Source organism: Athene cunicularia (genome assembly GCF_003259725.1).
Source record: "Athene cunicularia isolate RWA chromosome Z unlocalized genomic scaffold, athCun1 chrZ_part3, whole genome shotgun sequence".
NCBI lineage: Eukaryota > Metazoa > Chordata > Aves > Strigiformes > Strigidae > Athene > Athene cunicularia.
The window spans coordinates 2,194,243-2,215,038 of NW_020799144.1; the positions used below are offsets into that span (position 1 = coordinate 2,194,243).

A 20,796-nucleotide genomic window follows, 5' to 3' on the forward strand; every position below is an offset into this window, starting at 1 on the left:
GCCCTGGCGCGGTGCAGCTGGGCTGGGAGGCGCTTCTGCGGCGCCGGGGGAGGCACGGGGAGGGCCGGTAGGGCCGCAGCTCCAGAAGGGTTTGTGCAGGGTTCACCCTGATGTTCTCCTTTCATTGATGAGTCAGCATCAGAGCTGCTTTCAGCAGAGTATCTCTTTCAGACCGTTCCCAGGCAGCGACTGCACCGAAGGAACCTTGAGGCAGAAGCCCCTCTTCTGTAGCACTTGGATTTGTTTTGGATGCTGTGGTTGCCTGCTTGGTGGTGCCTGCAGCAGTAGCTCTGTGCAAGCAGACGGTGACTTCCAGGGGCATCTCTCCATTTCTCTTAAGGAGGTGAGATCTTCTCTAGAGTGCTTTGCAGTGCAGATCTGACATGACTCCTTATAGCTTGGTACTTGAACCCAAAATGCTTACTTGATCTTGTTAACGGTGAGGACATGTGGACCATCATGCTGGCAAGAGGTGAAAGCGTGATGGAGTCTTCTTCAGGTGGTACAGGAGGTCCTTATGCTGGTACTCCCATAAAAACCCCAGGCTAGAGGGTTAGAGAGACTTGAGACTGCTTCTTTCTTATGATGATGGTTTCTTCATGCCAGGCAAAACTCTCTTGGAAATTAACTTCTGGATGTTTCAGAAGCTTAGCTGAAGCATTGTTTGTTCCTGGCATTTGTGATTGTGTTCAGCAGCAGGACCCATGGTGTCAGGGGAGTGAACTAAAAGAAATTTAGTATCTCTCCAAAAAGCGGGAACGTTATCTATAGTTGCCTAAAAAGCTAATGTGGAAAACAGGAGGGGACAGCAGTAAATGTGATGGGGTTTAGCTAGCGCTAGGTTGGGTAACCCTTCTTTCAGTCATGAGGATAAGTCGTTCCTCAGAGTGCGAGCTTGGGTAACATCTCTGTGTGCTGCACTGTATTAATCTCCATTCACTTGTCACACAGCTGGCTGTTGTGTTTAATAGTTTTGTGTCTGCAATTGGACTCCCACTAACTTAACACTGCAACAATTTGTTTGCTTACATATGTGCCTTCAGATATGTTAGTGTTTGAAGTCTCTGAAAGTCTTTTAATTTATTGATCTGTAAACGATGTTTTTATTTCAGAAAAAAATGCAAGAAATTATTTATAGGTATTTTTCAGGGAGTTTTAGCTTTTTTTATACAAGGGCCATGAGTGTCTGCACCTCTGAGCAAAAAATCACACCTGCCATATGGTTAAGCACTTGAAAAAGTGCTCAGAAATATGGCTGAATTGCCATCCTTGTATGTGATCAAAAATCATCTGAATGTGGACCTGTGCTGGCTATGGCTTTGAAGTCAACCCATTCTCTGAGAGGGAAGTTGGATTAGAGATCTTCACTGATCCCTTCCAGTCTTATTTTTCTATTTTACTGTTGCACATTATGTTCCTCTTGGGAATCCAGCAGGTTACTTTGGCCACTGAGCAACTGAGTCTCTTTTGCAAGTATTACAGAATTACTTTCTCTGATGCATAATCCGTCATACGAGGCCTACTGACTGGAGACCAAACACATGACATGCAGGCTTTTTAGTAGCAGTCCTCAGCTGACAAAAATGATTTATAAGGATTTAAAATGGTTTAAAATATTAGCTGAACATTGAGTGGAAATGCCAGGATATGCTTACATTGAAATCCCTTGACCCAAGTATGTGCCCTCCCAGACCTTGTTATCTTGCTATGTTTTCTGCAGCTGTTACTTAACATTTTGTCTGTGGTTTCAAATGCCCTGGTTATTGCTATTGATTTGATATGCCCACAGACTGTACTTACTTTTCACACAAGATATTGGGGGACTGCTTCTTGGCTGCTAGTTCAGACTTATTTAGGAATGGAAGAGGGAGAAACCAGTCATATAGAGGTCAACTGGGCTGAGCAAGGCAGGGAACAATGACAGAAACTATAATTTGGAGACCTTGGCTGGGCAGTTTGAAAGCTAGGGAATGTTTTTTGTTGTATGAGAGACCTGAGCTTATTCCTCCTTTTTCATTTGCTGCAGGTTCTATAACAATGAAGTCGGGATCAGCTGTTATTTATTTACCTAGAGAATTTCCTGTTTCAATCTGATTCTGAGTATATTTCCTGAAAGAGATGAAAAAAGGACCAGAAGGTGGAGATTGTCCCCTTGCCTCTCCAGGCAATTTAGTGAAGTCAAATCCAGACAATAATGGCAGCAATGGTGCCTCAGCAAAACAGAAAGATATGCTTTCCTCTTCTGGAGAACTGGAAAATGTACAGCTAAAACCCAGCAGAGAAACATCCAGAAAAAAACTCTGTGGCTATTTAAATAAGCTGGGCATCAAGGGGCCAATCAAGACCTGGAAGTCTCGATGGTTCTTTTATGATGAAAACAAATGCCATTTACTGTACTACAGAACTGCTCAGGACATCAACCCTTTGGGGTCTATCGATCTCTCCAATGCCAGCTTTGACTGCAAGGTGGAAAATGGGGAAGGGGTTTTTGAGATCAGAACACCAAGCAGAGTTTTTACCTTGAAGGTAAGGGGAAGCATCTTCTTGTGGGGTCTGTTATAAAACATTTCCCATCAGGACAGACACATCTCTGCTAAGATACCCCTTAGCTTGAGCTTCACATTAGTCCTCCCAGCCTGGACTGTTACCATTTGGATCTCAATTACTTGCACTGTTTGGCAAGACTGGGACTCCATTACCTGTGAGATGGCTGTTGCTTAACAGAGTAGGAGTAAAAATTGAAGTGGGTGCTGAATTAAAGTCATTGAGGAGTCCTGCAGTCCACATGTAATTTGCTGAACAGAAATTAGTTGCCCTGTCTGAAATGGTTGCTCCAGCAGGAACCTTTTCTAGATTTTTATCTCTGAGAAAATTGCTATTAAGAAGCGATATGGGTGATTCCTGGCTAAAATAATCATGACATTTCTGCTTAGCCTTGGAGGATAGTAAGCTAAAAAATGTTTAATATGAGGTCAGCAGTGCATTGAGGTTCCTTTATTAAGGCAATGCTGAAGATTTACTCTGTCCTCCCAAATCAGTATTAGGACTAGAGGATATAGCATAGTCTTGACACAGCTGGCCTTTATTTCTGCTGACTTGGGCAGTGAAGTGGTCAGCCCTTCAGACTGTGTCTCATGCTGATGAGATTACTTCCCTCCCCTTCCTGTTTTGTGTTAGGCAATCAGCAAACAGGCAATGATGTACTGGCTGCAGCAGCTACAAATGAGACGTTGGGAATTTTGCAACACTCAGAGCAGATTTCCTGTGGGCAGCTCCCAGCTTGTCAATGAACCTCTGGCTGGCAGAACAAGTAGGTGTTTCATATGACAGCCTTCCTTTTGCTTTCAGCCTCCCAGTGATGAATGGTGCTCCTCATCTGTAAGTGGGCAGAGGTTTTGGCCAGGTTTTTAAATGCAGGTGCCAACTATCAATGCTTGGTCGATGTTTGGAACTTCTGGCCTTATTATGGATGAATGTGAATGGGCTGTCTCCTAATCCACAGCATGTGGTTAGAGATGCTCAGGTATCTTAGGAACTCCCTCTTGATTTTCCTCATGCATGTGAAGTGTACACATTTGGTATATCATCCTCCTCTTGCGAAGCCTGTGAAATTTACAAGCAAGTTTTTTTTCAGCAGTGGTGGGGTGAAGATGTGCATTACTAGCAGTGGGAGTACACAGGCCGATAGATCAGGGGAGAGCACAAGCAGGGTGTCTACCTGTTATGACTAGATGCACATTTTGATTGAAACAAATAACCCCGTCCCTAGTAGGTGCTCTAAAAGGTTCTGGGTACCTTGGCATTTTGGTACAGCAGGCAGTGATTAAGTAACAAACTGGTTTGTGGAGTATTATCTATATATTAAAACTATGAAAAACTGTTTGGTATGGGGGAAAAGAACAGCAATAGCTCCCCTCCTTATTCCTTTAGGTGGTTAATGTTTGATTGTTTAGGGTTAGTCATTCTCATATACAAATGGCTAAAGCCACTTGATTGTCCTTGAATAGATTACTCCATTTGTACATGGAACCTTCTATAATTTGACCTAAAACTAAAGAAACCTGCTCTGCTGTCCTTGTTCCACCTGGCCAGTTGAACATGGAATGTACCTGTAGTAAAATCTTGCGGCTCTCAAGTTATGTGAAGGAGCCAAAGTCCCATGAAATTCTGTCTTGCTCACTTGTTCTGTGTCCTGGTTTGGTTTTATACTTAGATGTTGTTGACAGTGAAGACTTTCTGCCTCCAGTGAAAACACCAACAGAAGCAGTGGGTTTGAAGGCAGCATCTTTGCCTGCACCCCAAACATCTACTGCTTTGCAGAACATCTCCCTTAAGCACCCTTGGACAGAGCTACAGTAAGTACATGAGGATGGCTGCAGTGTGATTGACATGCTGGTCTGCTACTTTGTGCCTTCCTTGCCTGTCACATATTGTGTGAAGTGGGACTCTTGCCTAGGTGGAAGAACCTTGGAGCAGCTTTTTGAAGGATATTCCAAACAAAAGTAAACTTTCTGCCAGAGGGTCTTTCACATCCCCTGTTCTAATACATTTCACATTTAGCTCTCTTAGCAAAGATCCTAGTGGAAGACCTAGGGCTTGGTTAAGCTTTCTTCAGTGTAGGTAGTGGTTTGCATGCCTACTGCGATGCATATGCACATTGCTCTTGGAAAGTCTCATGGGCAGGTTGAGCTGTAGTCTGTAGGCTAGTGATAGAAGCCCATTAGCACTTTTCATTGGTTTCAGAGAACCTTCAATGTAGTGCACTCTCTAAAGGAGAAACTCCAAGCTCAAGGCTCTTGAGCCCGTAATATGGCCCAACACTGCACAGCTTGCTAATCCTTGGTGAGTTCCAAGTATGTGAACATTCCTGCTGCCTACAGTGATGCTGCTCTCTGCAGTTAGAAGTAGCTCCATCAGAGCTACAAGTTACAAGGCTTGGGCAGTTACAGTTGCACAAAGATAACCCTCATCAGTATCTCCTTAAGTATGTCCTAGTCACTTATTTACATATAACCAAAAATGTGTAAGCGGCCACCGGTATGGTAGGTAGCCTGGCAGCTGCCAGATGTTTTTGGTGGGGAGGTTTGCTATAGTTTTTTACCACTGATACTGTGGCTACAATCTGATGCTAATAGGAAGAAAGACCCCCCATATGATCAGAGAGGACCAGAGTCAGCTGTACTATTTTACAGGCTATGCATTCTTTCCTCCTTACTTTGATTAAGAATAATACAATCGTATCTCCTCCCCCTTCCCCAGCCTTGCTTTTGCTAGCTTGAATAACAATTGCCTCTGTTCAGTTTCAAATTGTATGGCTCTCCTGGTTCTTCAGGCTGGGTCTTGCTGACTGTAGCATGTCTGGTTTCAGCCAAGTTCATCACATCCATGAGCTGCTGCTGTCTCAGAGGAAAAACAAAGTGCAGCATGAGGTACAGAAAAGTAGGAAGGCTTTGTTGGGCGAGTGCCAGCTGCAGACTTCAGGGAATGAAGGTCTGCTGATCTTATGTGCCAACATGTTCTCTGAGGTCAGACATCTGCTTTTCTGCTGTGGAGCCTTAGAGTAGCAAGGCAAAAGGAGAACAATATCTAAATGCCAAATTCATTTACCGTTAGGAACTAGCTGACAGGCTAGAACAACAGGCTTGTTTGTTTTAGCTGATGGACAACATAGGAAAAGACCTGTATAGGGATAGGCAACTGTCTCACCTTCTTGTACAGGTTTTACAGAAGATACTTGTGCATTTGTGGTTCTGCATCATGCTGTAAAGTCATCTCTTAGTGATTCTGGCAATACCTGATAGCAGAAGCTATGACAAACTGGTTCTGGGTCTTCTAGGTCTGCAATTTTGTTCCTGAATCTCTTTAATGCATCAAGGTCTACTGAGTTTGTTGTGGCAAGGTTATTGAATTGGTTCAGAGCACAGGACCTGTGTCTGCTTCAAATGTGATCATTGTGGCAGTTTTGCCTGTGCTGCAGATAGTTGAGTTTTTCTTAGCACCTGGGGATCTCTGAAGTGAGCTAAGGAAAGGGACAGAGGGAGAGAGGAAAGGAGGAGGAGAGGGAGAGAGAGAGGGAAAGAAGGAAGGAAAGGAGGGAGAGATGTGGTTGGTCTACTGGTACCTGTGATCACTCTGTCTAGTCTGATATTTTCATCTGTAGGGCTCAAACACACAGGTAAAGATCTCCAGCTGATTTACACTGCCGTGCTGATACTGATTTTGTGGCACCTTCATGATCTACACCAGTTACAACCTTAGTCTCCTCAGATTGACCAGTGCCATGAACAGTTCATTTTCTCAGAACATGAAGGTTTTGGGAGAAGGGATAGAAGATAGTGTTGAATAGCTTGAATATGCACTGGCTGCAGTGATCGTGACTTCACCTGTTCACTACGCTGTTCTCTTCTTGTTTCAGAAATACTGTCTACAATATCTGTGGCTCCAAGCAGCTCTGGGGGAACAGTGGGAACGTCTTTAACTTCAGTGAATTCCAGGAACCTCCTGAGAACCTGGATGAGGAGCAAGAGGTGGAAGTGGAGACGGGGTGTGCAGGTGCTTGTTACTGAGCTGTGTGAGCTGGTCTGAGTATGATGCCTTCTAGCAGGGAGTCAGACTTAGCAGGAAAGGGAGGGAGAGGGTGGCAAGTCATCATGGGACATGAAAACTATCACATTGTCTCAGGTCCCTTCCTGTGTTGTTGGCACAAGACTGACTCTTTGGTTCTGCTTCAGACTGCATCTATCTCCTACCTCTGGAATTTTCTGCAGAGGCAAAAATATCAGCCATAGTGTCAACCCATACTGGTATTTCTTTGAGGTAGAAGTTAAATTTTTGCATGGTCACAGGCTAAGCTCAGCAGCTCCATTACATGCTTGGGAAGTTACCTGTCAATGGTGGTAACTTGCATTTGCTGTGTGCAAGATAGATGGGTGGAGTGCAAAGTGGGTTAAGAGGTTCCATAAAATGTCATGGCTTTCTTTATTCTGGGGGTGCCTCTGGCTGATCCGTACTGTCTGTCCTTCAGCCCTTTGGATCCCAGCAGGTCAGTTTTCCTTGTCCTGTGTGTTGGTCTTCTCTGATGAACTGTTGTGGGTCCCCCCATAGCAAGACTCAGGAGTCCATAGTAGCAACCCAATTCTGTGTAAATTAACCCTATTTTCTTTCAGTTAAGGAGGGGACCGCGGAGGATGGGAGGATGGAGCCCAGGATGAACTGGGTTAGGAAAGCCAGGTGGATGAACAGTGGCTTCCTGGGCTTGCCTGAAGAACTGTCCAGGGAGAGGAACCCAATGGATAAAATGAGTGTCCTACAGCAACAGATCCTGACACTCACAGAGGAAGTCAAGTCACAGAAGGTGAGTGCGGTGAAAAGTCTGCTGCTTCTAAGGGCAGAGCCCTGAGACTGGTAACTGACTCACTTGTATCTTGGTGTTATGCTAAGTGCTCATCAGGCACTCATTGGGGACCAGTTGAAGCTCCTGGTGTTACCTCTTTGTGTGTGCCTTATTGTGCAGGGGAGAATGGGCTGTCAATCAGCCATTACTAGGAAGTGCAGCTAGCAGATGAGCTGGTAAAAGGAAGTAAAACAAATCCAGTGGGCTCTGCGTGTGTCTTGCTTGTGCATCTTTATTGCTCAGTGAATGTACAAAGTACAGTCCTGAATAGGTACTGTGACACTGGCAGGAACTGTTAATAGCAGGTCATTCTTTTTGAAGTGATCCACCATTAAGAAGTGATTTGACTGTAGAAATCAGTACATGGGTCACTGCAAAAGCTGTCTCTCCTGAATAGTACTGTTCCTCACAAGCAGTGAGCAACACCAAGCTCTCCACTAGTGATGTTGGTAGCCCTTCCAGCAGAAAAGGCAGGAGAGTCAGGTCCCATGGTGGGCAGTCAGCTGCATCCTTGATTTGCTTCCTTAAATGGCTGAGATGACAGAGCCTGAATCAGCAGCATGTTGCTGGGGCAAGTTTTTATGCCTTCCCGTGGGATGGAGTGACGGAGGACTCTGGCAGATGGAAGGTTAAAATGGATATACCAGTTTCCTTCTGGTAGCACAGATAGATGAAGACTGCATTATCTCCCTCCCTCCCTCCCTCCTGCAGAGACCTTGCAGGTTCAGCTCTGAGAGCAGAGCTTGCCTGCTGGGGAGGCACTATGATTTCAAGATTGCTGCATTCATTTTTGCTTCTGAAAGGAGTTTCAGGATCCTGATGATCTTTCACTGTTCAGTCATTACTGGTTGGGTCTGTGCTGCTATTGTCCTGGGAAGCACTGTGATGTGATGGAGGATTTGCATTCGCTTTCCAGGAACTGGTTAAGCTTCTCCACAAAGCTCTGGAAGCAGCCCAGCAGGAGAAGCGAGTATCTAGTATGTATCTCACTGCAGCAGAAGATAAAGACAGACTGGAGCTCATGCGCCACAAAGTTAGACAAATTGCAGATCTCACCAGTCGACTGGAAACTCTTGAGCAAGAGAAGAAGGAACTGGAGCAGATACTGACTCTGAGAGACAGCCACATCCAGGAACTCAAGGAACATGTGCAGCTTCTGATGGAGAAGAACCACGCCAAACAGGAAGTGATCATGGTCTTGACGGAGCAGATGGCCCGAGAACTCTCTGACCCCCTGCAAGAAGCCAACACTATCACTGCGGAAACATTGTATAAGCAGCAGGAGGAGATTGACCACCTGAAGGTGTGTGAGATGGCAGAGGTCATTTGGGGTCTCCCATTTCTGTGCCCTCTGATTCAGTGGGAGGGTGTTCCTTGTGGGAAGCACAGAATATACTTCTAGTAGTTGCTCCATCTGTCTCCAAACCAGAGGCAGACTGGAAGGGGCTCACCTGATACCAATAGGATGCTCAGAAGCACCTTGCTCAGTATCAGCTTCAGCTTAGAGTCTATTTATTGACTTCATGTCACCACTCAGTGCCTGCCTCTTTCTTCAGTCTTCTTTTGTTTCATAGCTGCAGTCTCACTTGCTGCCTTCACTAGCTTTGTTCTTCTGTGTTTCTGTGTTCCTCTTGCAGTTTCCTGATATATCCCGATTCTCTCAAATCCAGCCTGTTGCATGTCACTATATGCATGTTATAATGACCAGTTAGTGTGAGTTGGAGAATTGCCAAAGGATCCACTTACTGCATTGTGGGAGAGTGTTTATTTTTGCTGACAGCCTTTGAGATGAGACTTTTGTCAGTTTTAAAAAAACATAAAACAAAACACATATGTTCATCGTCTTGCTTAGGTGCTTCTCTAGCTTTATATTACCCAGATGTCTGTGTTTTCTAAGCAAGTATATGCAGTGCACTTAGCATTTTCAAGTGACTTGTCTATGCATGACACTTCTATTTAATGTTGTGCCTTGATTTCCCTTGTAGGCGGTATTAGTCCTGGAGAGTCCTGTCTTCTCCCCAGAACACAAAATTGTTGATATATTTTCTTGTCCTTTACACAATCCACACCTGAGGTCCCTGAACTGGGAGTGGGTCCCAAGCCCCTCAAGAGCTCGCCTTGTGTGACTGTTTTGCTTTGTGGCAGGATGATATTGATGCATACAAAACCCAGAACCAATTTCTCAACTCGGAGATCCACCAGGTTACTCGGCTCTGGACAAGCGTTAGTGAGAATGAAAAAGCCCTTCTGATGAAGGTAAGGCAAAATGATACATTTTCCTTGGTGAGAGCTGTTACTAACTTGTTTCCAAAGTTGGTACTGGAATGGATTTTTGTGCAAAACACACCAGCAATAATTTTTCTTCCCAGTGCGTTTTTTTTAGTATGACCTTTTCTCTGCTTTATGTTTTTCCCAAATGGGATATAATCATTTTCATTCTTCAATAAAAGTAGAATACCTGTGAAGCTCAGTCTTAAGGATGCTGGAACTTAACCCAGATTTCTGCATTTCAGATATACTTTTGGATACAAATAAAAAAGCAACACTAAGTGTAGGGAATCAGAAAATTTTCCTGAGAGCTGGCAGACTGACTGGGTCCTGACTCTGTCTAGTCTCGATTTTAATACTGGACTTGACACTGTGAGGGGGCAACACTCTCAGGTTCTGCAGCTAGATCAGTTATGTTTTCTTCAGCTTTGTGTCTAGCCTTCTAAGTGTGCATAACCTGGTTACTCTAAAACTTGTCTAATCTTACTTTCTGGTCCTGAACCACTGCCCCAGGCTGGTGGTGTGTGCTGGTGTTTGTTCTGTGGGTTTTCCCTGGGTTTTACTTCCCTGGGTTTTAAGGTATGTCTCCACAGTCTTGGATTCTGGAACAGGGCAAAAAGCTGCTTGTGATGTGTTATTGCCATTCTTACATCTGTTTGCTTTCTAGTCCTCTGGAACGTTGCCTTACCTTCTATCTTACTGCCCTTTTGTGGTCCTGAAACTGCTGTAACCTCCAGAAAGGAAGTAATCAGACCAACATGGTCAATGTAAGGCAAAACACTGGTTAAAGGGGTAGTTCGACAGTATCCCGTGCTCCTTTCTCTCTCCTCTATATGCAGCCTAGGTCTGTAATTTCTGTTTTGTTTTTTTTTTTTTGTTTTCAACTGCTGCTTCCTACTGATCAGGTGTCTTCACTGGGCTTCCTGTGAGACACTGGGTGAGTCGTGCCACCTGTGTGGCTTCAGTTCTCCACTTGTGGAGTAGGGATAACAGTCTTCATTCCTTTAGTTTGCTTTGCATGTCCAGGAGTGTGGTGGTGGTAGGGACTGTTCTGCTGTTTGAACTTGGGTTTCCTGTGCATGAGAAATGATGTTGTGTACCAGAGCCATGGGATGGGGGTTGCTGAAGGGCATGTGTTGACCTTGCCTGTGCTGCTACCATGGATCCTGAAAATGGTGTGGTCATAGCTCAGTCCTAGGAGTAGTGTGTTTTGTCAGGATACAGCTCAATGATGGGTAGAGAACTTGTCTTAAGAGCAGGGAAGAAGCCTGCAGAGAACTCAGCTGCTGTGGTGACTCTTCAGTTGTGTCCTGAACTGAGCTGGCTGGGATATGGCCATCCACTGATGCAATGCAGTAGCTATAAAGTAGGTGATGCTGTAGTAGGTCTCCCACTCAATAAGCAACCCCTGTTGCATGCTAGCTACTGCAGCTTGTGCTTGTTTGTAGACCACAGTAATTCATTCATGGCTGCAGTTACAATGAATGTAGAAAACTGCTGGATATGTTTTCTGGGGCTTTGCTGTTTAGGAGTCTTCACTTTACGTGCAGGCCAGGCCATCAGAGACCAGTGGCAATGCAGGAAGAACCATCAGTGAGCTATTGTTTCCTCTTACTTCCCCATCAGTGTGCCTGCCTGCAAGCACGAAACTGCCAGATGGAGAGCAAATACCTGACAGTCTTGCGGAAGCTGCAGGAGTCTGTGCCTGGCCTGCCCAGCTCCCATGCTGAGTTGGTGAGGAAACTCATCCAGGAAGCACTCCAGTGGGATGTGAAGGAAGAAGCAGAAGGTTTTAACCTGAACCCTGTAAGGTAAGGGGCGAGAGCATGGTGATATTCACAACCTTGTAGGAGTCTGGCTGTGGAGGTGAATGCAAAGGCAAGAAAGATCAGACGGTATTTCTATAGCAGGGACTTGGAGCCATGACACAGGAGTGGAGGTTGGGGAGGCTGATTTAGTTTGGTGGTGTGGAGACCATGAGTGTGTGATAGCAGCTTATCTCTGTAGGAAGGGGAAATTAAAGATGATACAGCTAAACTTTTCTTGGTAGTGGCAGAGTGTATGGCAAGTGACAACAACCATGGTGTGCCTGGGAGGTAAACACTGGACAAGAGAGTAAATTCTTTCTGTAGGAGAGAAGGCCATCTGGGAGGTGGGGGATCTCCACCCTTTGGGGTTTTCTAGTCCCAGCTATAAAAAGCCACTTTTCTCCTGTTCTAGTGCTGGGGACAATGAAGTGCTGCAGCGAAGTGGGGCTGGACTGGAGACTTCCAGAGAGTTTTGCAACCAGTGCTGCTGGGGTCCTTGTATTTGTTTTTAGGATTTCCTGCACAGTTAGTATCCCAGTTCTTTAGCCATTTCCATTTCATCTGGCTGGTCAGACTTGCAGGTTCTCCTGTGAACTTTGGAGATGAGACTCCAAGCCCAGGCTTGGTCTCTCTGTCAAGAGTATAATGATATTTTACAAGTATCCCAGCCTGAGAACTGATGATGTACAAACCCTCATTGAGATGTACTATTAGCACTCCTGGTGTTTTCTGATCAGTGGGATATTTGCATTGTTACAGGGAGACAACAGAAGGGACTGTGGATCTCTGTTCTTTGGTCTGATGCCTCAAAGCCTTTTCAGTCCCTTCCTACAGAACTGTCTCTGCATTAGGACATGATAGGGAGAAGGTATACAGGTTGAGCTAGATACTCCCTTAGGGCCAGGGGAGCAGGCAAGGTGAGAGAGGTCTGATGGGGTTGGGTTATAGCTCAGAGCAGAATTACACTTGAGTTTATGTGTATATGCCATTGCTGCAGGCTCTCATTTGTCTTCAAGGCTCTGTGGGCATGGCAGGCTCTCAAATGTAGCTTCTACAGAAGTGAAGGAGGAGTACCTGTGCTCTGGCGTGGGTGACAGGAACCTGGAAGCAGGCTGTAGTTAGCATGGCCCCAAGCAGTGAGTGGCCCTTGATGCAGGTACCAGCCTCTCATTTGAACTAACCTCTGCTTTGTGTCCTTCCAGTGAGTATGATGAGTATGGGTTCATGACTGTACCTGATTATGAAGTTGAGGACTGGAAACTTCTGGCCAAAATCCAAGCCCTGGAGATAAAGTCTAACAACCTGCGGAGCCAGGAATTAGTGGAGAAGCCCCTCCGTGACAGGTGGAACAGTGTTGGAGAGCTGAGCCCCTCTGCAGAGCTGAAGAACCTGATCCGAAGTGGCATTCCAGTGGAGCATCGGCAACGAGTCTGGAGGTGGATTGTCAGCCGGCACTGCAGCCATCTGCCTGACCACTATCAGCGGCTGTTACGGCAGAGCCAGAGCACTGAGCACCCTGCCTGCCGGCAGATTGAACTCGACCTGCCTCGCACACTGACCAACAACAAACATTTTTCCTCTCCCACCTCCCAGCTCATTCCCAAGCTCCGCAGGGTGTTGCTGGCATTCTCCTGGCACAATCCTGCCATTGGATACTGCCAGGGACTGAACAGGTGAGGAGCCAGGTATGCTGCTGCTTCATGGGATAGCACTGAGAAGGTGTAGACACATACTCTAGGCTGTGATTCAAGCAACCTCAGGCTTCTGCCTTTCTATCTATGCTGGCTACAGGTATTTTCCTGCATTTTTCACCCAGTGTTGTTGCTGGGATCAAGCAAGCATCAGGATGCACTTGTTTCATGTATCCATAGTTACAGAATAGGAAGGAGTAGCTATAGAAGGTAGAGTAAGGCAGTTCCAGAATAACAGCCTGAAACTGGGACTGAATTTCTAAGTCTTAATGTGCTCAGCAGTAGAACACCCTGGTGATTCCCCTTTTTGCTGAGAGGAGTTGGAGAAAATGTTGGAAGTATTAAGAGATGAGGGAGTTGCAGCAAACGACATGAGGAGAGGCTGAAGAAACTGAGGTAGTTCCATCTGGAGAAGAGAGCGTTCAGGGAGTCTAAAGGCTTCTTTCACTTCTCAAAGAAGGCTATAGGAAAGATAAAACCAGACTTCTTAGAAGTGTTTTGCCAAGTAAAAGAGTGACTAGCCGTAAGAAGGGAATTTCTTGTTGGACCATTTCACATGAGGCAAGTCTGTATAAGCGATTCTTGTTGTTCTCTGGATGATCTGAAGATGGAGCACTCTAGAGAGCCCTTGATATTAGATACTATTTTTCCAGTCTGGCTGAAAGGGGGTAAGTCAGAGTTGAAAGTGGTAAGGGCTGTAGAAGAATATATGGGAAGGTGAGCTATGTCATATAACGTGGAGTATCTCTTGAGTTCTATCCTGTACTGAAATAGCCAAAATCAGCACACTGCTAGCTTCAGCAGATCTACAGGACATCCCATTAGCTAGGGAGTCTGTCTTTGTCACACCAGTTCTGTATTTGATGCTTCCTGTTTGTTGACAGAGGCACATAGGAAAGAAAATCACAGCCTCATGGTTCCTTTAGAAACCTGCAGACAGATAGATCACTTGCCTCTCTGATCAGTTGTCTTGCCATGTTTGATGTTTTGGATGCTCATGGAGCTAGAGACATGCCAAGAGGTATCTTGGATTCTCCAGTTCCTGTGCTGGTCTATGTCTCCCGCAGTAATGCGTTGCCTCACCATGTACTGTCCATCACAGATTGGCAGCTGTTGCCCTCCTGGTCCTGGAAGATGAGGAAAGTGCTTTCTGGTGCCTAGTCCATATTGTGGAGAACCTAATGCCAGAAGACTACTACAGTGACACACTGATAACGTCACAGGTGAGCTGCGCGCCCTCACATCTGCTTGGACTGTGATACAGTGAAGGTTTAAAAGCAAGTAGTCATCATGCAGTGTGTTTGATTTCTCACAGGACAATAATATCACCTTGCAGTCCTTTCCATTGCAGAGGTGTGGCAGACTTGAGAGTACAAAGCTGTTACACACACAGGAGCAGCAAAATTGATCCCCAGCACTAGGAAATTGGGCACTGCTCCTGAGTAATCACTTGAAGGTCAGGTTAGTCAGAAGTAAGGTGCCTATTAATTGCACAGTTACTTATTTTAAGGAGGGTCTAGTAGAGGTGAACCAGCAAACTCTGGCATGTGTAGAACTAAGTATGAAGAAAGCACCATCCTGCAGCCATTCAGATGTTTCTTTGGAAACTGCACCCTATCTCTGGAGTGCCATGGGCAGGTGGAAGAAAATACTGAGATTTTTATATTCACTGTACTTGCCTGAGTTCATGATCTGGCTTTGCAGTTCCCTGCAGATCAGAAGGCTCTCTGTCCATTTGATGTAAAATGTTCTGTGAGTAACTTACCCTCCTGGTTCAAATTCACTGCATTTCAAGGTTTTCAGGATGTGTTGTCTTGTATCAGATATGTCTTCTGAGGCAGACACAGACCCAAGGTAGATCCCATACAGGCCAATGGAATTGTAATTGTCTGCCCGTACCACCTGCTCCCAGCAGTGCCCAGGCTGGTGAGCCTGGCTGTGACCTTGATGTCTATATTATCTGTGGTCCTTTCAGAGCGAAGAGGATTGTATCTGTGGGCCCACAGTAGATGAGGCTACAAACGTCAGTAGCTGAGAGTGACTGATTGTGCAACTGAATTGTTTGACTAATGTTTACTGGAACAGTGGTGTGCTGGTGGAGAGGCCAACCCACAGACCAGGGAAGTAGCCAAATCACTGTGTAGATAGCAAAATGTCTATCCAGAGCAGGTAGTGTTATCTGTGAGATTTAATAGGCAGCGCTCAATACTTGACAAATAGTGACTGACAGGGAAAACATAGCAAACTGAAGACACAGAGGCTCCCCTACATTTGGTGAGAAAAGACTGTCAGCTGAGGACCTGTTTTTTAGAATGACTTCCTGACCTCATCTTTGGTCTCTGAAAGTCTAGCCAAGATCCATTTAGAGAGGAAGGTCTGTGGTGATGCTTTGTGGTTTGGATTGATAAAGTAAAAGCTCTGAGCTGGCTAGAAAACTTATGGTTTAGCTCTTGCAGATTTTAAAGATCGAACATATTACCTCATCTGGTTTCTACCACTGTGCCAAACTTAAGTGGGCTGGCACAGCTGGGGCAGTAGTACGATAGGGCATAGGAGAAGACCTAACCATGATCTTGCTCCTTAGCACTTTCCCTAATGAAACCACATGAGGGTGGTTTCCCAGAAGTGAAGCCTTTATAAACCTGGGTCAAGAATCTTGACAACTGCATTCTTGTGTCTTGGCTCATGCAACCAGAATCAGCACAAACAGTACTCGAACCACAAAGAGAAGCAAAGTGAGATCAGGTCATGCTTGTGAAATCAGGGGGATTCTAGGTGTTTATTCTGTGGGCCATGTGCAGTCAGTCATTCAGACCTGAGCAGGTTTTAATCCTTGCCATACAACTGAATGCTCTTGACATCAGAGGAAATACCAGTGAGACCAATGCAGGAAAATGTTGCAGTATTTTCCCTCTTGCCTTTGATTCTGGGAAGAAATGTGATCCTCTAAATGAGAAGAATTTATGTATCTCTGCTTGTATCTTGGCCCTGTTTCAGCTCCATACCTTGCACTGGGTACAGCATACAAGTACACTGCTCAGTAATTTTGAAGAGTTGGTAGACAAAGGATGCTCTGCTGTTCCTAGGGTGTAGTTAGGATAGAAGGCAGCACCAGTGATTACTGTGGCACGTGTGGGCCACTGTCCTGTTGCACTGCTCCCCTCCTCCAGCACCAGGACTGCTCTTGACTAGGACTTCATTGTTTTCTTTTTTGTCAACTTTAGGTAGATCAGAGAGTCTTCAAAGATTTCCTGTCAGAGAAGCTGCCTCGCCTCATGGCTCATTTTGAGCAGTATCGGATTGATGTCTCACTCATCACCTTCAATTGGTTTCTGGTGGCCTTTGTGGACAGCCTGGTCAGCGACATCCTCCTGCGAGTGTGGGATGCCTTCTTGTATGAGGGAACTAAGGTGCAACTCTGTCTAGGCCTTCCTCCTATCTGCATCACCTCTGTGACATGATGGCAGGGCGATGGGCATACACGTGTCAGAGATGTGGGGTTGAGCCTCTTGTCCTTTCCTGCCTGTGTCATGGAGTGCCTTGATGCCTCGAGCCTCTGTGTTGTCAGTGTACTAGGCCTGCCGGTTGGCAGGCCTAGTCCATGATACTGTGCACAGTATCCCTGGCACTTCTTAGCAGATAATCCTGCTATGAAGCAGCTTTCTGACAGGCCATGGTGTCTTCTGCTCTGTGACCTGGACACAGCTAAGAGTATGACAGGTACAGGGAGCAGAAGATGGGTAGAGCATTACTATCTGAAAATGTGAGTCTTGCATTGCCCCTATGCATAGGGAGAACTGGAGAACCCTTGTGAAATCCCTGTGGGGTCCTTTTGAAGGACCTGGTATGCTCTGGGGTTGTAAATTAGCTTACATTCTCATAGCATCAGCAATGTGCTTCTTTAGGCCTGTCCTAACACAGCCTATTGAGACCAGGAGAAGCCCAGTGTCCACTGTGTACTACAGTGCAGTGTGCCCCACCCCATGTTTTACGCCAGGAGGGTCTCATCCCTCAGCTGCCCAAGACTTTGTCAACTCAAATACCTTTCAACCTTCCAGGTGATTTTCCGTTATGCTCTTGCAATTTTTAAATACAACGAGGAGGAAATCCTAAGAATTCATGACAGTGTGGAGGTCTACCAGTACCTACGCTTCTTCACGAGAATGATCATGGATGGCAGGTATGACAGTGGGTTGTAGACAGCTTTCCATCTTGGGTTTGTACTTGCTTGCCTGTTAGGTCATCCTAAAAAGAGTTGTGACCAGTCTGTTAAGAGAGATGAATGCGCATTGGCAGGTCCATGGGACATGGATCAGCTAGTCTCTGTTTGACTTTCTTTCACGGTGTTACTTAAAGTCTTTTTGGCTTGGGCAAAGGCATGTTACAGCAGAGCAGGCCACAAAGTCTGGGCCAGCCTTCTTTTTGCAGAAGGTGGAACCTGTGCTTTCACTTGCTGAGTTTCTCTTAGCTATAGTTGGGGTATTTGGAAATGGCACCACTCACAACCTTTAATGGCAACATGTATCTGAGAGGAAGATTTCTGTGATCAGAAGAGCCCAACATTGGGAATATTCCTCCCCTAGGGACCATCAGAATTGTCTCCTGACAATCCACTGTCTCCTGACTGGTGACTGCACACCAGTACCTTAAAAAGTGGTGTGGTGTAAAGCTGTTGAAGTGTTGCCTGGGTTGGTGTTTGTGTGAGAAGGAATTGCCTGTGATTTCTTTAAGACTGCTGCTTGTTGACTTTTGAGCTCAGAGAGCTGGAATCTGAGGCCCTACTTTTCGCCTACCCCAGGATGCACTTGGTGTATCTGTTATAACCCATCTGTTAGCAGCCAGTAAAGGTTCACCAGACCTGTCTTTTCCATTGTAGGAAGCTGATGAACATTGCCTTCAATGACTTAAACCCGTTCCCCATGAAACTGCTGAGGAACCGACGGTCAATGCACAGGGAAGAGCTGGAGGCAGAACTGCGCGAGCTGGAGCAGATCAAGGCAGCCTATGTAAAAGAGAGAGCAGAGCAGGGGCCTCAGGACCTGGAGGAGGTTGTTAGTGAAGAGGAAGAAGAGATTTAACAAAAACAGAGTTCCTCATTACTTTCCTCCTGCCTTGCAGAAGGTCTCCAGTAGCAACTGTCTGTAAGAGATGAAGCAGTGGGGGAAAGGTGGTCACAGCAGGAATTCATCTGACCCAGGAAGCAAGGCTGTAGGTATAAGACCATTTGGGTACCAAGCCAAACTTTATAATGGATTAGAAGGTGTCAAAGTTTATCCTCTTCAGTACTTCTCCACATTAAGCCCATTCTGTCCTCTGCAGTTCAGGTTTACAGCTGAAGGTTGATAGGAAATATCAGTTGTGGTACCATGACAGAAATTGACATGGTGCAAAAGACCCATCCAGGCAGGGCTTTTCTACCTTTTCTGATGGAGGCTTGAAAGAGATCTTTATATACGAGTAAAATCGCCAGAAACAGTGAACTAAGAGCACTTCCTCATTGGTACCTAAATCTTTTGAATTGGAAAGGAAGGAAACCTGCTCTTTGAAGGCATGGTGCCTTGAGTGACTAGCCTGCCAGGAGACCATGTGTTTAACATTGCAGTTACTGAGTCATTACACTGTCTCCAGATGAGTTTTTGGCCTGAGGAAGTCCTGGGAGCTGGAGGGTATCTTTCCATGGATCTCAGGCTGGGACAAATGAAATGGGTTGTAGGAGAGCAGAGTTGTCTCTGGTTTATTTTGATTACTGTGGAAGTGCATGGGAATACAAGGTTTGCCTCCCTGCCTGGCTGTGAAATGCTGGGAGCTACTTCTCTTTAGCTTTGAGCAGAGCCATCTATGGTTTGGCCTGACCCGGGCAGCATTGTGCCTTGCAGAGGTGACTTTGCTCTGTAGAGGAGCTCTTATCTCAGTGTGAGACCAACCACTGCCTGACTCCAGACAAGGCCTAATGTTATGGAGTCTGACTACTGGAGACAGCTGGGTCTTCTGATCACCTCACAATTGGTCAGGATGAGCGTGTGGCCACCTCTCTCTGCCTCACAGTTATGCTGCTTCTGTGTCAGATTTCTGTGTTGATATTCCTGACTCTGATGCCCTTTCATGGGAGGGAGGAGGTCTTTTCTGTAGGCATTTCCAGTATTGAAGGTGCTTGACCCATGCAGTATGGCACCCTGGGGGTGAACCTGCAAACTGCTTGGACTAGGTCACAAAAGATGGCTTGATATTCTTTAGGAAAGACATTAATTTTCTCTGAACCAAGGAGCTGGCCTCCATGGGTCTAGCACATAGAGATGCCCTGCCTTCCTCTGGGGATGGGGTCTGATAGCCTTCTCCCCTGCCATCCAGGGTCACCCATCCCCTGGGCTGGATGCCCTGCATGTGCAGCTCAGTTTTCCACAGACCCAGGATGAGTCAAGTGCTTCAGATAATACAACTTGCTTTCCTTAACATGGTGCCAGATCCTGCTGCCCTGCTTTCCTGCTGAGTGGTGCTTTATTCCAGGTGTGCCTGCAGTGCTGGCACTGACAGCATGCAGCAGACCCCACTGTAAGGGGTCTCTGTGTTTTAACTGACCTTGAACCCAAGCCCGTTCAATGAAAGATGCCTCCTTTAAAACTCTCATGGTATAAAGTCATCAGTGCTTGCAGAGGAAGGGAAAAGAAGCATTCATAGTCTGTACTGTTCTCAGCCAGGTGGGCCGTAGCCAAGATCATTGACTCTAGTGGAAACAGCACCAGCCTCTATTCACCTGAGGCACATGGTCTGCCTCAGGCACAACTGGACAAATTAGCCAGTTTCAAAGAATTACAGAAGTCTGAGCTGAGAGAGAGAGCCATGGAGCCCAACCACACAGTATTGAAGTAATCAAAGTGGAAAGGAGGTTTTGAGGAGAGTGGAAAGATAGGCAAGAGTGAGGTAGATCCCCTGCATGTCACTGACAACTGCAGGCACTGTTAAAGTGTGGGCTGAGAAGGAAATGTTACTGGAATCTTGCCACAGTATCTTGGAAAAAATACACTGGTTTTAAAATGATGCCACCTAGCTATAGAAGCTCAAAAGGCAGAAGGTTTTTTACAGATTATATTGCTAATCTAATTTACTCATACTGTTACGTGCATGGGTCTGCACAAATGCAGATTTTTTGCTATTGTTATGGGTTTTTAAAAGGCATTATCTTTGAAATCAAGACCATGAAGTATACTTACAACTGTATTTTTCCTAGACCCTTTTGCAAGAGCTTAAAAATATTTTCTTCCATTCTGCCCTTATGTTTTTTGAAAAAGGCATTTGAAGCATGCATTATTAGACCAGTGTTTATTTATATACTGTAGATGTACATCAGGCTATGGTTTGGTCTGTGTGGTATATAAGGACTTGTTAAAAAATAAACGTTTCTGAAGAAAGCACAAAGATCAAGCTGTTGTCCCTGATGGAAAATTCTGAAAATAATTTTTAATTGAAATCATAAGGAAAGGATATCTTAGGGTTCTTAAAAATTTCTCTTCAGTTGTGTCTTCACTAGCTCTTGGTTTTGCTCCACATATGTATTCATTGAGGGCCATGTCCTCTGGTCATACTGCCAGTCAGTCACTTGTGGTCGTTCTTTACTAAAATGTGGTGGATGCAGGAATAT

The 20,796-nt window shown here is 45.6% G+C and overlaps 1 protein-coding gene across 1 annotated transcript; it reads left to right on the forward strand.

The window, feature by feature from the left end:
* The first annotated feature begins 79 nt into the window (after positions 1–79).
* On the forward strand, positions 80–20,571 carry TBC1D2 (TBC1 domain family member 2). The gene is made up of 14 exons (XM_026866659.1): positions 80–343; positions 2,027–2,526; positions 3,178–3,310; positions 4,214–4,355; positions 6,416–6,552; positions 7,167–7,354; positions 8,310–8,696; positions 9,539–9,649; positions 11,288–11,472; positions 12,672–13,142; positions 14,263–14,383; positions 16,385–16,570; positions 17,219–17,340; positions 18,037–20,571. The coding sequence occupies exons 2-14, from the start codon at positions 2,119–2,121 to the stop codon at positions 18,236–18,238; spliced, it is 2,793 nt and encodes a 930-aa protein (XP_026722460.1). The 5' UTR covers positions 80–343; positions 2,027–2,118; the 3' UTR covers positions 18,239–20,571.
* The last annotated feature ends 225 nt before the right edge of the window (positions 20,572–20,796 follow it).

Bases quoted from the DNA above. Each gene is read 5' to 3' on its own strand.
- TBC1D2 (XM_026866659.1), top strand. From the start codon at position 2,119: ATGAAAAAAGGACCAGAAGGTGGAGATTGTCCCCTTGCCTCTCCAGGC. The intron at 4,356-6,415 runs GTAAGTACATGA...TTCTTGTTTCAG, and splicing joins CACCCTTGGACAGAGCTACA to AAATACTGTCTACAATATCT. The intron at 14,384-16,384 runs GTGAGCTGCGCG...TGTCAACTTTAG, and splicing joins ACACACTGATAACGTCACAG to GTAGATCAGAGAGTCTTCAA.